This window comes from Sclerotinia sclerotiorum, genomic scaffold (assembly GCF_000146945.2).
Source record: "Sclerotinia sclerotiorum 1980 UF-70 scaffold_1 genomic scaffold, whole genome shotgun sequence".
In the NCBI taxonomy this organism is placed as follows: Eukaryota; Fungi; Ascomycota; class Leotiomycetes; order Helotiales; family Sclerotiniaceae; genus Sclerotinia; species Sclerotinia sclerotiorum.
The window spans coordinates 2,205,781-2,222,598 of record NW_001820835.1 but is presented as its reverse complement, the minus strand read 5'-3'; the positions used below and the strand labels follow the sequence as shown (position 1 = coordinate 2,222,598).

At 41.3% G+C, this 16,818-nt stretch overlaps 5 protein-coding genes across 5 annotated transcripts; 4 read left to right on the top strand and 1 right to left on the bottom strand.

The window, feature by feature from the left end:
* Nucleotides 1–1,980: 1,980 nt before the first annotated feature.
* Nucleotides 1,981–5,133, bottom strand: SS1G_00862 (hypothetical protein; the record flags this gene model as incomplete). Its single annotated transcript, XM_001598723.1, has 4 exons — nucleotides 1,981–3,689; nucleotides 3,740–4,043; nucleotides 4,094–4,809; nucleotides 4,875–5,133. The coding sequence occupies 4 exons, from the start codon at nucleotides 5,131–5,133 to the stop codon at nucleotides 1,981–1,983; spliced, it is 2,988 nt and encodes a 995-aa protein (XP_001598773.1).
* An 870-nt stretch (nucleotides 5,134–6,003) lies between these two features.
* On the top strand, nucleotides 6,004–7,404 carry SS1G_00861 (hypothetical protein; the record flags this gene model as incomplete). The annotated part of the gene is made up of 4 exons (XM_001598722.1): nucleotides 6,004–6,194; nucleotides 6,483–6,682; nucleotides 6,827–7,170; nucleotides 7,228–7,404. 4 exons carry the CDS (start codon nucleotides 6,004–6,006, stop codon nucleotides 7,402–7,404), a joined length of 912 nt encoding a protein of 303 aa, XP_001598772.1.
* Nucleotides 7,405–7,933: 529 nt separating this feature from the next.
* Nucleotides 7,934–9,883, top strand: SS1G_00860 (hypothetical protein; the record flags this gene model as incomplete). Its single annotated transcript, XM_001598721.1, has 3 exons — nucleotides 7,934–8,270; nucleotides 8,327–8,771; nucleotides 8,905–9,883. The coding sequence occupies 3 exons, from the start codon at nucleotides 7,934–7,936 to the stop codon at nucleotides 9,881–9,883; spliced, it is 1,761 nt and encodes a 586-aa protein (XP_001598771.1).
* An 858-nt stretch (nucleotides 9,884–10,741) lies between these two features.
* SS1G_00859 (hypothetical protein) lies at nucleotides 10,742–12,223 on the top strand (the record flags this gene model as incomplete). The annotated part of the gene is made up of 1 exon (XM_001598720.1): nucleotides 10,742–12,223. One exon carries the CDS (start codon nucleotides 10,742–10,744, stop codon nucleotides 12,221–12,223), a length of 1,482 nt encoding a protein of 493 aa, XP_001598770.1.
* Nucleotides 12,224–13,641: 1,418 nt separating this feature from the next.
* On the top strand, nucleotides 13,642–15,326 carry SS1G_00858 (hypothetical protein; the record flags this gene model as incomplete). Its single annotated transcript, XM_001598719.1, has 4 exons — nucleotides 13,642–14,084; nucleotides 14,216–14,526; nucleotides 14,597–14,754; nucleotides 14,820–15,326. The coding sequence occupies 4 exons, from the start codon at nucleotides 13,642–13,644 to the stop codon at nucleotides 15,324–15,326; spliced, it is 1,419 nt and encodes a 472-aa protein (XP_001598769.1).
* Between the last annotated feature and the right edge of the window lie 1,492 nt (nucleotides 15,327–16,818).

Sequence of the window (16,818 nt, the reverse complement as noted above, 5' to 3'; positions counted from 1 at the left end):
TATTGTACGAACTTATAGTCGTCTACTAGAAGATGGAGAACCCAGGTAAGGCTTATCTACAGAGTATATGTCTCATCTGGTTAGTTGTACTGTAATCATTATCCATCTTCTATATATAATCTTAGCAGGTACTACTTCTATCTACAACGTACACTTTCCTTTCTGTATATTTATTTTTACCTTTGGAAACAGGTATTTAATCAATACCAACATTATCAATTATATATACAAATCAAATCAAATCAAACCACGAAACAAGAAAGATATAGCCTATAAGGTTAACCCTTAACTTGCCCCCTTCTCAAAAGAGAGCCTTGGCCGATGTAGAAACAAACAAGCCTTACACAAGCTTACGCCGAGTTTATCCGGTCTTTTCCTCTTTTCTACCTAGTAATTCTGAAGGCTTGTTAAAACTCCAAGATTTGTTATCACTTTATTAGATATTGGGGCGGGAAATGAATATGATGGTAGGTAGGTAGGTAGGTAGGTAGGTAGGTAGGTAGGTAGGTAACTTTATTTCATGAATCTTATATTTACCCTCTACTCTGTGCTTTGTACTCTGTCCTAGGTATGTTTTCAATCAGGATGTATATCGGGGATATTGTTATAGTATTATATTATTCATGTTATCTATCATACTACCATACTAATACATATGAGCATGAGCCACTACCAGCCGCGGTACAAAGTACGTACTTGTATACTTAGTCTTGTCTTAGATTAGGCGTTCTCATTGATAGTGGGTACATATTCATTGCTTATATTATGGAGTGAGGAGCTAGGATAATGATAACAAGGACTTGAGATTTTAGAAGATAGAGTTAACGAAATATATTCTCATTTTATCCAGTAGGTAGGTAGGTAGGTATTAAAGCTTATTACACTCCCTTTGCGCAGAGGATTATTAGATCAACTAAGATGACCGAAAGAGAGAGAGATTAGTTTATCCGATCAAATCATTCTGAATAAACTATTCAAAATATCAACCAATCTCCTCCAGTTCCTTTCTCACGGTGTCGCATACAGACCTAGCCTTCCTAATCCATCCATCTCATCGATTGATGCGCGTTACCTTCGCATGTCTACTAGCTAGTTAGTAAGACTCTTTTTTACCTCCAACCTAGAACTATGCGAGTAATAGTATGTAGTATGTACAGAATACTGTAGGTAGGTACCTAGGTATCCATAATTATATAAAATAAATAGATTCCTCCCTTATTAATAACTTGGGCATTCCCCTTTCCGGATTTACTATTTCCACCTCCACTCGCAGTATTTCCACTTGAAATCTTCACATCTTCTCAAGATAGATTCTCCCGGGAAATTAGATCTAATTACTGAATAATATAGTATTATCATGATCAATCGTGAATCTATCGAATCCGGCGAACCTGAACCTCTACCTCTACCTCTACATTCACTGGGTTTATATCATAATCACTAATCGTACAGGCTCATCACTTTAACTACGAGACTCTTATAGCTTTGTAAGTTCGGATAGCAATTTATAGAAGATATCGTTCGAATACAACAAATCCCCTCATTATCATATTGCTAGGACTTTTATACACTCGTTGTTTGTATGTGATGCTGGTGTATGTATACCGATATTCTATATCACTAATCTTGATCGTCTTTACCATTCATCAAAGGGATATACATACATACATATCATATCATATGAATTAAAATTTTGTTTCATGCAATGTTATTGATATTAGAGAAGAATTTTGGACCAGCCAATACATAAATTCCTAAAAATCTAGACCTGTCATGAATCGAGATGTCCAAATAAACGCACCATTTAAAAAAAAAGAAAGGGCGGAATCTTAAAGCAAATCGACACCAATTCTATGCACCGAACCCAGTGGTTAAGCACGCCCAAAAATCACAACCATTCTCATCTCAAATGTCCATGCCCATGCCCATGCCTATCCCAATCCCAATCCACCCAAATACCAACAAAAGCTACCATGAAATCTAAACAACGACAACCGAAGAACTCTCACTATCCCTGTCCTTCCCATCACCATCCTCTCCAATCGAGACCATCCTCTCCTCAATCGGAGTATCCACCACAATTTCCACCGCCTTATCCGCCGCATCTGCGGCCGAATCATCCACATCTAATTTTTTCTCCCCAACCTCCATGGGATCCTCATCTTCATCTTCATCCTCATCACTACTAATCTCCTCACCCATAATATCTCTCTTCTTCTTTTTCTTCAGCGGTTCCTCCCACTTTCTCTCTCTCTTGACCCTAACCGTCACTGTGCTTTCTTTACTATAGACCCTAAGCCCGACAACCAAAACTGCATTCCATGGATCTTTCTCAAATTCATCTTCTTCTTCGGGAGTAGTGGTTGGTACAGGTAGAATTACTTTGTTTTCGGCTTCGATTGTATCGTCGAGTACTCCGACGCTGATGTCTGATATGTCAGAACATATGGATTCGAGATCAGAGTCATCTGAGTCATCTGAGTCGTCTGATTCGTCTGATTCGTCGATAGGAGCTTTAGGCGGATCTGTGACTGTTGATGTGGAGGTGGATGTAGACGGATTTGTGACTGTAACTGATTTGACATCGACATTTATGGCCTTGAGTTGAATGACTTTGTCTTCTTTTGATTTGCTCCCAGTTTCTGTGTCGACCGGTCCACCGATAGTCGTCGTGTTTCTGGACCTTTCCGATGTGGCCACAGAGATTATCGCTGGTTTCCCAGTGTCTGATTCTTTATCAGATGGTGCGGCATCGGAATTTGTCTTTCCATCATCTTTGGCTTCAATTCCAATGAATTTAACTTCCACAACCTTTACTTTAGCCTCCGGGTCTTCATCACCAGCTTCTTTCGCAGTTTGTTCTGAAACCACCTCAGCAACATCTTCAGCTGTCTTTTTCGCCTCTTTTTCAGCTGCTTTCTGAGCTGCCTTCTTGGCCTTCTTAGCTTTGGCCTTAACCATACGTTTGATTTTCTTCGCTTGAACTTTGCGTTTCTTCTTGTTATCATTATGAACTCTCTTCTTCTTTTCCTTCATCAATCTCTCCTTAACTTCTTTTCTCGCCTTATTCTTTCTCTTCTCCTCAGCCTCTTTTCTAGCCTTCTTCTCTTCAGGGGTCTCTTTGACAATTCCCTTAGCATGAGCCAAATCATAAGAAAGACCGATACGGGAAAGCTTATCACGACGTTTTTTGGCGTTATTACGAACAACATCTTCTACTGGTAAGGAGCTGCCGTCTTTGAAAGCTTTAACTTTCATCAAGACATCGTATTCACCCGCTGGGAGTTCAAGTTCAGCAGTAACAGAGCGACGCATCCAATAATTACCATGACTTCGAACAATGTAATCTTCTTCACCAGCCTGGTGTATACGGAAAGACAACTCAAAACGATATTGCCCTTCGAGTCCACAGAAGTAACGGCTGTCGAGTTGAGAGAGAACGATCATAACAGGAGCTGCATGGTCGAGAGTGAAAGAAAATTTGGTGTCATGGTAATTGACAGTCCATGGAACTTCCATAGAAGCCCATGATTGCGTAACCTTCCATTCTTCAGTGAAAAGTCTTGTGCGATCGAAAGTTTGAAATTTTTTGAGAAGATCGCCATAGGACATCCAGAATGAACCATCATCTCCGAAGCGATGCTCAAGTTTCTTCATCCATTCTGGTGTCCACTCTTTGCTTCCATCACCTACCACGCGTTAGAACTATAGATACGTATGAGTGAGAAGTGTGACTTACTCCATGCTCCTTTCCATTCGCCCTCACCCCACGGATTCCTCAGTAAGACAAGTCGTTGTCCATCCATCTCCACAGCTCGTAGAACTGAATATGCATGACCCTCATAAATACCTTTTCTATAACCACGACCGCAGAAAATACCGGCAGCACAACCGAATAGAAAATCTTTATTGACCTTCAATAATTCTTCTTTCCAGAAGTATTCCTTATCGAGAATATCGGTGCTGAAGATTTCGGTTGTCACACCACCAGTAAGATCCTCAAGCCCTTCACCCGTAAAACCTCCTTCAATCGCGGCATAATCCTGTGGTTCGTTAGTGAATAACTTTCCCTAATTCGTGTCGGTGGACTTACTCCATGAGCTTTTGCATATGCCTTTTCTAGCAACGGCAACCAAGTCTCATTTGGATCTTCGCACTGCGCAAAGTACAAAGCACCAGAATTACTCTGATAAATCTTGCGGTAATCTTCTTCGGAATTAATACGCTGGCGATCTTCGATTAGATTACGTTCAATCCAACTCTCATCGTAGTCAGGCTTCGTCAAATAAAGCTTATCATCAATGATTTCAGATCTCCACTCTCCATCCCGATGGAATACGAATCCATAAACACCAATCTTCTCATCTCTGGCAACACAAACCTTTTCAATCAAGCCAGGCTTATTTCCCAATGTGCAAAGAGCTGCCATGAACCAACAATCACCATCACGTCCTTGTCTAATATCATTTGCGGTCGCTCCGCTGACATAAAATTGAGGATTGTCGAATATATCACCGACTCTTTTGACAGACCCAGGACTGAATGTTGGAGTTAATTTCTCGCTTGTATTCTCGAGCATTTGTAGACAATCTCCTTTTCCCCACTTCAAATCGAACTCAATATCGAAGTGCGGATCGCGATATTTTTGGTTTACTCGACGACATTCTTTGACGATTTTGGCAACTTTTGCTTTGCATAGTGCTGCCGCTTCTTCATATGATGCAACGGCATTCTTGCCTCTTGTGACAGGCTTGGATGCCTTCTGACCAGCTTTTGTTGTGTATAAGTTCTTGGGTAGGACAGTGGAAGCTAGATTTCAGGCATAAATCAGTATTTTTTTGTTATAGTTCATAAGTACATTGTTCATAACATACCTTTTCCTGGTGTCTTGCTATTGAATTTGACCCAAAATTCATCTATCGCATCTTGAGGAGAGATGTGCTTGGACTTCTTAACATCCGCTGCTGGAACAATCATAATATTTCCTCCAGGTCCTTGCCTCTTAACCCATTGAGGCTCCTCGTCAGAGGAATCGTCGCTGCTAGAGTCGTAGCAAGGAGGAGAAGGAGGGGTAGCCACTTTGTTGAACCTCTTGCTGAACTTGCCGAGGCCTGGAGATGGTGGTACAGCCATATTTAACTTCCCAATACCAGGTACTTATCAAATGCACGTTCTATGTAATCAATGGGCTCGTTCAATGTTTCAATCGCTCATTCCATGAAATGTATTGTAAATTGTCAAACAGGAACGAGTTACAAATAACAGCTGCTGAGACAGAAATGAATATAAATAAGAAATCAAACTGCATGAAGGAAGAACTTCTTTATATCATATTGTACAACTTCAGCATCCCACCTAGCGTTGAACAGCTGGTTGGCGCTTACCCTCCATGGTCAGCGGCTGAGGATTCATATGGTCTCGCCGCGCGACAACGACTAATCGAGCATACGCCTAGACCAGTAATACCAATCATCTCTGCATACATACACATGATTCACCCATCGACAGTACAATAATTCTGATATGATAACAAATCTGCGTACGGTGGCTGTATCGCCCCTCGTCTGAAGTTGACCAGAAGGTCAGGATTTCTTAGGTGCATGACTAATCGCTGTAAGCTCAAAGCCTCATTGCCTCACCGAGTATACGGTGACCCAAAAAATCTCGGATCTGTGGAGAAATAGAGGTTGCGGCCTAGAAACTGCCACAATGGATGACTCTTATGGCCAAAATACAATAGCAGGATATACTTTTTTATATCAGGTGAACAAGACGACGATAAGATAAAACCCGGTGGTTAAATGGTGGGGTTCGAGGTGGGGTCGCATGGACTTCCTGGATCTAGACTAACCCCGACGTTGCTCAAGTATCAAGAAATCATGATTCTCCCAAGATTAGCTCATGGCTCCTAACATATGTGTATAAATGGCCATAACCTATATAGGTAGAAATACTCAAGATAAAGGTGTCTCATTAATCTCAAGTGAAAGTTAAGTTGTCGCAATGGTTCACTCCATCATCCCATTTTTGACATTTCTACCCCCTGTAATCGCCGCAATTGCTCCTTCAGGGCCGTACCAGCGACCATTGAAGCATCCCAAGAACCAACATGAAAATTTTATTGCCTCTTCTATTTTTGGCCCTTACCAACATGAAGTACTCGGATTTGAGGAACCCGTTGCACTGAAGCCTTCGTTTGAATGGCGAACCTTCGCGGAAGACCTGGATGATGTGATATCCAACGCAGGTGGGACCTTTGCCCATCTACCTGCTGCTGACTGTTTCGATTCCGAGAGTGATGGAACATTCGATGTGGCAATTGTAGGCCACCCATTTGACCTTGGGGTTACATATCGGCCTGGGGCAAGATTTGGTCCCAATGCAGCACGACAAGGGGCCAGAAGGATGTCGCCGAATTTCGGGTGGAGGCAAGTTTGGTCTCTTGCATAGGCTATCAGGACTCAAATTCTGACTATCAATAGTATTGATAATGGCGTGAATCCTTTCCGTAGCTGGGCTACTGTCGTTGATTGTGGGGATATTGTGAATACGCCGTTTGATAAGCACCTTGCGCTGAAACAACTCGAGAATGGCATGAGTTCTATCAATTCGCGCCGTCCGAAAAATGACACGGAAGGAAAAGCTATTCGGGCCATCAGTATAGGTGGTGATCATACCATTAGTAAGTCTATCTCATTGTTCTTGCCTTGAAAGTCCTTGAATAATGATTTGTTCTCAGCATTGCCTATCCTCCGAGCCCTTCACTCGACATGGGGACGTGTTGCTGTTTTACATTTTGACTCCCACCTTGATACATGGGATCCAGCGAAACTTGGGGGAGGGTTATCAAAGTACACTGATGTTAACCATGGAACTATGCTACACATCGCACACGAAGAAGGACTTTTGTCCAATCATAGCAATATGCATTTAGGAACGCGATGTCCGCTCATGGATCAACATTTTGACCTAGACAACGATCTCAGATGCGGCTTCAAATATATTCGAGCAAAAGAGCTTGATAAACTTGGTATCGAAGAGGTGGTTCGAAGGATTGTTGATACCGTTGGCGATGAGTATGTTTACTTGAGTGTGGACATTGATGTATTAGATCCAGCCTATGCACCTGCGACTGGAACGATCGAACCTGGTGGATGGACAACAAGAGAAGTAATTTTTCAGTCCTCACAGTTACCTCACCTCACAATGACTAATGTTGCATCCCAGCTGTTACAAATCATAGGTGGACTGTCAAAAGCAGGTTTGAAGATCGTAGGGTCAGATATCGTGGAATTTACTCCAGTGTATGATAATTCGGCTGAAACTACTGGTATTGTGGCTGGAGAGATCATTTATGAGATTCTTCAATGGATGGTGCATGTCCCAGTCACACCTAGGAAGTGATAATAATCAAGAGCTTACGAGCTTGGCGGCAGTTGAACATTTAGCAGGAGATGAGAATTTAAAAAACATAAAGCTTAAACTATGATATGCATCATGAATTGGCAGAATTTGAAGTACTAGGTAGATCTTGAGTTTCTGTACGATCCCCTCTAAACGATCAAATAGATCGAAAACAGGTTGTGAGATGAGTGAGAATTAATAAAGCTTAAATTGCGCTAGCTTTTTTTGAGCTTAGCAACCTTGACAGCTCCACCAATAAAACGGCACGTTCCGTAGCTTTCCCACTGAATCAGTGACGACATTACTGGTAAAGAGCTCAAGGTTCTCTTTGGTCCAATAATATGCTCTCAATTACCATGCCGCGTACTCGAGTAGGTACTTCTCAACTCAATCGGTAATCCAACCCCTCATCATACCACATTTCCCCGCCGTGTTCACCTGCAACACAAATTGATACTTCATATCCTTCACTGCCCCCTTCTTTTGTACTTTCTCACCAAGCGCATTTGAATCCTTTTCTTCTCCTTTCATGTACTCTCTCAAATCCGCCGTCCCAAGAACCCTGAGACATCTTACAAGTAAACGACAAGCTTCGGTTCCCCGCATTCTCAACTTTACAAAGCATTTTGCAACTGCAAAAATCACAATGGAACATCAATATAAACTCAAGGATCTCAATACCTTGGATTTGAAGCCAGGGGAGAAGAAAGAAGTCGAAGTTGAGGGTATTGAAGGAGGAAAGGTCTTATTGTGTAATGTCGGTGGAAAAGTTACAGCTTTAGGTCATAAATGTACACATTATGGCGCCCCACTGGTAAAGGGTGTTTTGACTGGAGATGGACGTTTAACTTGTCCATGGCACGGAGGTATGCAATTCCATCATATGAGATACAAAGAAGATATGCTAACATTTTGTTGGCAGCTTGCTTTAATGCCACCAGTGGAGATATCGAAAATGCTCCCGCTCTCGATGCCCTTCCTTCATTTGAGTTGTCCGAAAAGAATGGTTCAGTATTTGTGTCGGGGGATAAAGAGGCTATCAAGGGCAGCCGAAGAAAACCAAATATCAGAATTACTGGTGGGGTTTCACAGGAAAAAGTCGTAATTGTCGGTGGTGGAAGTGGTGCCATTGGTACGGTTGAGGCACTTCGTGAAACTGGTTTCAAGGGATCGGTCACCATCATCAGTAACGAAGGTTACTTACCCATTGATAGAACAAAGTTGTCAAAGGCTCTTATTGATGATGAATCGAAAATTGCTTGGAGGGATGAGGCTTGGTTCAAAGACGGATCGATTGATGTTCTCTATGATACTGTCAGTGGGGTTGACTTTGAGGGAAAGAATGTATTAACAAAGACTGGTGGCTCGTAAGTATTTTCCTACTCCATATTTTTGATACGGCAATCCACATGGAGTTGTAAATTCTCCGATATCATCCGAGAAATCCAATGAATATGCTAGCCCCATATTTCAGTCAATACTAACACGTTAATCATCTAGTTACCCGTACACAAAATTGGTACTTGCATCTGGTGGAAATCCAAGGAGTCTACCATTACCTGGTTTCAAAGAATTGGGTAACATCTTTCTCCTTCGCAATGTTTACAATGTGAAGAACATCGTGAAGGCTATTGGAGAGAAGAACAAGAAGATTGTCATCATCGGAAGTTCATTTATTGGAATGGAAGTTGCTAATGCCACAGCCAAAGATAACGATGTTACAGTCGTTGGCATGGAGTCCGCACCACTTGAGAGGGTCATGGGGGCTGAAGTTGGCAAGATCTTCCAGAAGGCTTTGGAAGGGAATGGAGTTAAGTTTTACATGAATGCTGGTGTAGAAAAAGCCGTTCAATCAACGTCTGATTCCACTAAAGTTGGTGGTGTGCAACTAAAGGATGGCACAACCCTCGAAGCGGATTTGGTGATCCTAGGAACCGGTATCAGTCCTGCAACCGAATATTTGAAAGACAACAAGTCGATTGAACTTAGAAAAGATGGTTCATTGACGACGGATGAACATTTCCTTGTTTCAGGTTTGAAGGATGTTTATGCCATTGGAGATATTGCAGCTTACCCATACCATGGACCTGGTGGTGAAGGAAGCTTAACACGAATTGAGCACTGGAACGTGGCACAGAATGCAGGGCGAGGCGTGGCCACACATATCAACAAACCAACTGCAAAGCCAAAACCATTTATTCCAATCTTCTGGTCAGCTCTCGGCTCACAACTAAGATATTGTGGCAATACTATCAACGGCTGGGATGACCTCGTATTACAAGGAGAGCCAGAGAAAGCAAAGTTTGTGGCTTATTATTGCAAGGGAGAGACCGTAGTTGCTGTTGCTACAATGCAATTTGATCCAATTATGACGCAGGCATCAGAATTAATGAGAAGAGGGAATATGCCAAGCAAGAGTGAACTGAAGAAGGGTCTCAAGCTTGAAAGTATCGATGTTCCAGCTGAGGTTAAGATGTGAAAGCCCATGACCTAGGCAAACAATGGAGGATGGATGGAAGGATGGAAGGTCAAGGACTATCGGAAATATATGTACGTAGTAATGAGGGAACGAATTCCAATAATGAAACAGCAAAGCATGAATAAATTATGTTCAAATCTACGCACCTCGGGAATGTTTTCCAACGTTCCAATCTGGCTTTGATAATGAAACGGTAGTATCTCAAACCTAAAATCTGGAAAGGACACTGTTCTCGTGCGATTCATGCCGCTCGATGTATGTAAGCGGAAAGGCCATTTGTTTGTCAAATCTCAATGGAACATTTAAAAATATTACGAGGCCTGAGTATATGCATTAATAATGCGTTGAATTGTAAAATGTACCCAGATTTGATTGGGTAGTTTTTTGTTCAGCGGGCATTGCTGGGCGGAAGGCGGGCTCAAGATTTAGATTTCCCTTGAACGATGAAAGCAAGAGCTTCGAAGTGTTATAGTCAGAAGTTATTTTGTGGCAGAATTGCATCAAACATGCTCTACGCGCCTGCTTTTGCTCATTGAAGTATATCAATGCGGAATCTCAAAGCCTGTTGTTTTAATTGGAAATGTATATGTATTTGAAGACAGCGCTCCTGAGGTGCTCTATGAGAAGCCTCGATCGGGATTACTGATATTTTAGTTGTGCGTGCAGTGTTTCTCAATGGCTGGATACGGAGTGATGATGAATGATATATCGTGGAAAAGTCTTTCCTATACCTGGTTGTTCCTTCCTCAGAGAATATGGATTCTACCTTCTCCCAACTTTGTCTTGTTGTGTTTATCTTTCACCCTTTGATTTATTTCTCGTCATTCTTGATTCCGTGCATATAAACCCAAACGAACCATGATTTCACTCGCTGCGACGTACAATTTCTTGGGCTACATAGTTGTTGCAAATGCGTATACCACCTTTGATACGACCTGTGCAATTCCAGCTACAACTACTAATTATGTCTCACCACCCAACAGTCGAGGTACTCTCAACATCCTCTGGTCCTGTCTTTTCACAATCATCGTCTGTACATGGGTAATTCAGCATCTAAATGTACCCAAGCAACGAGCATGTGGCGAGTCTGGTTGGAAATACAACTTTATTTGGAAAGTGACAGGTTTCCTGACCAGTTTTAAATGGATGATAGCCACTCTACTTGCTCCGGAGATATTACTTGCTAAGGCTTGGAGTGATCTTGACGTAGCACGGAAACAATTTGAGAAGTTTAAGCCTTGGGCGGCGGATGATGATGTTGAGTGGACATTAACTCACACTTTATTCGCAAATATGGGTGGTTTCGTCGTTCGAAGTAATCCGCCATCAAATATCGACCAAGACGTAGAGGCTAAGCCAAGCGTGGCACTTGATATACTCGCAGATCAACCACCAACCCCTCTTTTGGCAGAAGCTCTAGCTCCGCTGATGGAACCATCCTTAGGATGCGTTTCTTCCGATGCAAATGGTGTATCGAATCCTGTTAACATTGCGCCCTTGAGTGTTGTCATCGATAAGCCTACCAGTTATCCCAATCCATATCACTTGACCGCCAGACAGCTCCTCTCACTTCGAAGATGTGATCATATAAGGCTTCCAAACATCACGTTGGACGAAATAAACGACAAAAGCAAAAGTGACACTCTTTTGAGAGTCATCGCGATATCTCAATTCTTATGGATACTTGCACAGATCATTGTTCGTGCAATCAAAGGATTGGTAATAGCACAACTAGAAATAGCAGTAGTAGCTTTTTCAACATGCGCCATCATAATCTACATACTCAACTGGAGTAAGCCCAAAGGAGTCCGAGTACCTTTCACGATACTCCATTACGAAGGCCCGATTCCGACAGAGTTACTCGAATTCATGAAGAAAGACTTAGATCGTTCATCCATGTCGACCACCATGCTCAACTCCAAATGTCAAACCATCGCTTCCGGCGACCCAATCCCTAACGATGTGATATATCCCTACGATGAAGACACATGGCTCATAGGGTTCGAATTCGGCAGCATAGTGTTCGGATGCATCCACGTTGCAGCCTGGAACTTCATCTTCCCAACTCGAATTGAACAGATTCTTTGGTGGTCAACAAGTATTTGGTGTACGGTTTTCGTTTTGATTTATACCCTTATTCCGTATTGTGGAATGATATGTTTTGGGGATACCAAGAGAATTGCAACACCGAAGGAATTGGCTTGGGGTGCGGCTCCATTGTTCTTTTTGTATGCGCTTGCTAGGATTTTTTTGTTGGTGGAAGTTTGCAGATCGTTGTATTTTTTGCCGCCCCGTGCGTTTATTGCTACCCCGTTGGAGAATATTCCTTATATTGGTTGATGTTCATAAGAGTCTGCTGTGATGATATTTTGGGGCGTTGAAGAGAATGTATGTAGTATCAACAGAACATTTGTAGTATGATAGAGATAGGTGTCCGGGAGAATCCATGCATGATATTCATATGGAAATAATACATCTAACTTTTCTTTACCATAAATCATCTTTCACCACGTGTTTCCCCTTTCAATCCGAGTAGACAATCTGGACCGTTCAAGCATATCCGAGCAGATATATGTATATATATCAATACAGTCCACGCAGCTGAGGCGGCAGACTTATAGCTGGTTTTCCCATACTGACTAGCGCACACAACCGTCCTTGATGACTGTTTCGCTTTAGGATCGATAAAAAACCTTCTCTAATTCAAGGTTCAAACCCTTGAAGAGAATACCCAGTTGCCACGGAGAATACCCAGTCAACTACTCGTACTCTTCACCGACTGTCATCAAGCCGACAGCATCGAAAAACATTGGTAGGTATGATGAGACTCTGAACAAGTTTCATACTTACATGTGACATGTCATTTCCCTACAAAACATTTAATGCAAGATATTCATTGCCAACAAAGTGATCAACTTGAGCCACTTGATATAGATCGTTGAAATTCCGACAGATAATGAATTCCCGCTGTTTGATTCATGTGATTATCACATGATAATCCCTCCCATTAAAGTTCCGGCTTAATTTCGTTAGACATTTAGCTTTATCGTGAGGAATTTTGACCAATAATTTGATAAATATTATCTCATAATATCTTCGCTACTCGACTCCCCACCGCGGTCACTTTTCCGGCCAATTCACCAATCATAATAAAGGGTTTATCAATGGAAATGTTTCGTGCGTAACACAAAGAAATGACCGACCATCATCAATACCAACGTTCATTGATATTAGAACAAGCACTTGTTATCCAAACATAAAATTTTGTGTGAAAGTTCATACTGGAAATTCATATTGCTTGCATGAATAGTTCCATGAAAGCTCTAGGTACCACAATCTTGGTTGAATGCGGAGGTACACAAACACGTGGTCGGGTATATCTTCATTTTTCCCCCTTTGATTCTTACCTCTCATCAAAATGTTCTATTTTGTCTTTAATATTCTTTTGACAACGGAATTATTCAAGTGAATACTCTCAGCGATTCAACAATAATCTCTTATCTTTGAATCTGCCGCGAATACCCATTAAGCAGGACCGAGAGGTCATGTCCTTGCTGTGGCCGGAAGGCATTCCGGCCACGAAGAGAGAACATAAAAAGGACAGAAATCTCGCACTTTCTGATGAAAAGTTCTTTACCCTTTAACAACACAACTTCCACAAAACTTCAAGAACTCTAAAATCACTTTTCTCTACCAATTTCTATCAATTTTTTGCTCCATAACAAGTCTTCTGCTCCTCTTTTGAACTCATTTTCATCATGGGTTCAATTACTCCCGCTGCTCTCCCATATTTCGAAGTCCTTAGGGATACCAAACCGGAGGACAACTCATTGCCAGCTTTCATGGTATCAACAACCAGAGGTTTCCTTCCACGTACCGAACCTATCATCAGTCTTCCCTCCGAATTTGACGCTCTGGAGTCTATTCTCCAACGTATGCCCATTAAGACTCTTGATGGAAAGCCAGGTCTCCTAGCTACATTCACCCTTGGAGAGACAGTTCTCAATGAGCTTCCAGATCTTACTGGTGCTATCAATAAGTATCAGGATAACTTACCACTTATGAATGCTCTCTATCGCGACTACAGTTTCTTGGCTAGTGCGTATCTTTTGGAGCCTTGCCATGAGAGATTTCTTAAAGGTGAAGAGTATGGACTGGGTAGACAGACTTTACCTAGGGTTATTAGTTTGCCTATTAGCAGGTGTGCTGAACTGTATGTATATTTTTCACTTTCATATCATCTATGACCAGTCATCTTCGATACTATTCTTCACTTAGAATCATCTATCCTCAAACCTCATCGCATCAATTACTAATATAATTCCTCTATAGTGCTGGCTTCAAACCATTCATGGAGTATGCTGGCTCTTACGCTCTATACAATTATCGCCTTGAGGACCCAGCCAAAGGCCTTGAATATGACAACATTCGCCTCATCCGTGCCTTTGAACATGGTCTTGATCACACTTCCAGTGAAGCTGGCTTTGTTCTCGTTCACGTCGATATGGTTTCCAATTCCGGACCATTAGTCGATGGTGTTGTCAGTGCTTTGGAAGCAGTTGAGAAGCATGATCGGGATTTGTTCGAGGGAGGCATGAAAAAGGTCTTGGGGGCAATGACTAAGGTTAATGCAGTTATGGAAGGTATGTTTCCTACTTCTAACCCCTTTGACTTTCTTCTATTGTTAGACGACTGAAATTGACACGTCATGAGGCATGTGGCAGAAATCGAAGCCTGGTGATTATACCTCTTTCAGAACATTCATCTTTGGTATTACCAGTCAATCCATGTTTCCACATGGTGTCATCTATGAAGGTGTCTCTGAGGAACCTTTGAGTTTCCGTGGTGAATCTGGTGCTAATGATTCTATGGTATGTTCTTCTTCCCTCTTTTCATAAACTCCACTATACAAAAGTACCTTACTAACTCACCTTAGATCCCACTCATGGATAACCTCCTCCAAATACCCATGCCAACCACCCCATTGACCTCCATCCTCAAAGACTTCCGCTCTTACCGCCCAGGAAACCATCGCCAATTCCTCGAGCATATCCAAAATGCCTCTCTAGCCGTTGATCTTAAATCCTTTGCCCTCTCCTCTCCTACCTCCACTGCTCTCTACCTCCTCTGCATGGACCAAGTCCGTGATTTCAGATGGCGTCATTGGTGTTTCACCCGTGAATACATTCTCAAGAAAACCTCGCATCCTGTTGCAACAGGTGGCTCTCCAATCGTTACTTGGTTGCCCAATCAACTTGGTGCGGTTTTAGGCGAGATGACGAGGATCTGGAAGGAGATGGGTAATGAGGGTGAGGGAATGGGTGAGTTGAAGGAACGTGTCAAGGATGTTATGGAGGCGGTTCTTAGACAGAAGGATCAGTTGGAGAAGGAGGTCGAGAAGTATTGTAAGGAGAGAGGGGTTAATACTGCTGCTGCTGCTTAGATTTAGTAGTCTTCTCTCTTACGACGGATGGTGTTTCTAGGTGGTTGGTTAGTTGGTTGGTAGGGATGGAAATTTGTTTTAAACTGCATGCTAGATTGCGTCTTAGTACACCTATGCGCGGCTGGACTTTCTCGTCCCGAGCTTTTTTACCCGTTTGGTGGCAGGATTGAATGGAGGTATATATGATGGAAGGACTGATCGGGAAGATTCTTTTTTTTTCTTTCAAACTTTTTCCCAGTAGGAAATTGCATGGATTTTCTTTCCTTTTCTTTTATAGCTTGAGTTCAACCTAACGATCGATGCATATATATATAAAATAGAATGATATTATACACTTGACTGACTAATCTGATAGTAATATCTCACACATATGACTTGTGAGTAATTAAGGAAAATACTTAGATTTAAATTTTGTTTTCTCATCTTGAATCCTTGCTAGTGAGCTATGAGTGAAAAATGAGTTTTACAAAAGAAAAAAATAACAATCTTGGGTTTTTGTTGATTTTTAATCGTTCTTAGTGATAATGTATATATAGTTATAGAGAGAGAAAGAGAGAGTTTAAAGAAAAAGGAAAAAATCGTTGTAAAAGCTCAATTCCTGTTACTGCTAAAGCACCGACCTAAAACCTCTATCACCACAATTTTAAGTTCTTATAATTCTAAGTAAATAATTAATTTGATATTTTCTTGTGTTAATATATGTTATATAAGATCTTATACAACTAATTTATATGATTTAATATTTATTAGATTCATATCTAGTTCTACTAGACAATTAATCTATATAATTAAATCTTAGTTTCGATTAAATTAAGTATCTAGATTTCTATTCTGTTTTATTTTTTTTGGTCAATTTAGTCAATTTGGGCAATCACCCCAATGTCAAATTTCATTACATTTCATTTGTTATTCCTTTTATTTGAATACGAGAGTATCTGTAAGGCGGGCTTGGTTCCCTAGTATTAGTTTTCACTTCCCCCATTCAAACATTAGAAGATTGAGGCTTTCAATCTCCCCAACCTGTATTAGCTACGGTCGAATAAGGCCAGCCACCCTCCATTTATTATTGTTAGAAGCCTACAAAGCTCCTAGCCGTCTTATTTACTGTATTTTAATTATTATTTTGTGTGCCCAGGTGGCTAGGCTGCAAAACAGGGCTCTGCAGGGCGGATTATTACCATCGAAGGGTAACCTATAGATAATCTATTTGTGAAGTGGATAATTGAAGAATCTGAATAATCAACCTACAAATAATTTATCCCTTAGAATACTGAAAACGACCACTATGTTACGAGGTTTGCCGTCTAGATCATGTGGAAGTGCTCTAAACTCTCGAGATGATTTATAACTAAGTGTCAAGCAGGGACTTAAAGTAATGACAATAATTTAATTCGTAACTAATAGTAGAGTATACTAAATGATTGATCTTAAGCATAAAGCTCTATATAAAGGAAATCCATCTTGATTATATAGATCTTTGTATTCTAACTCT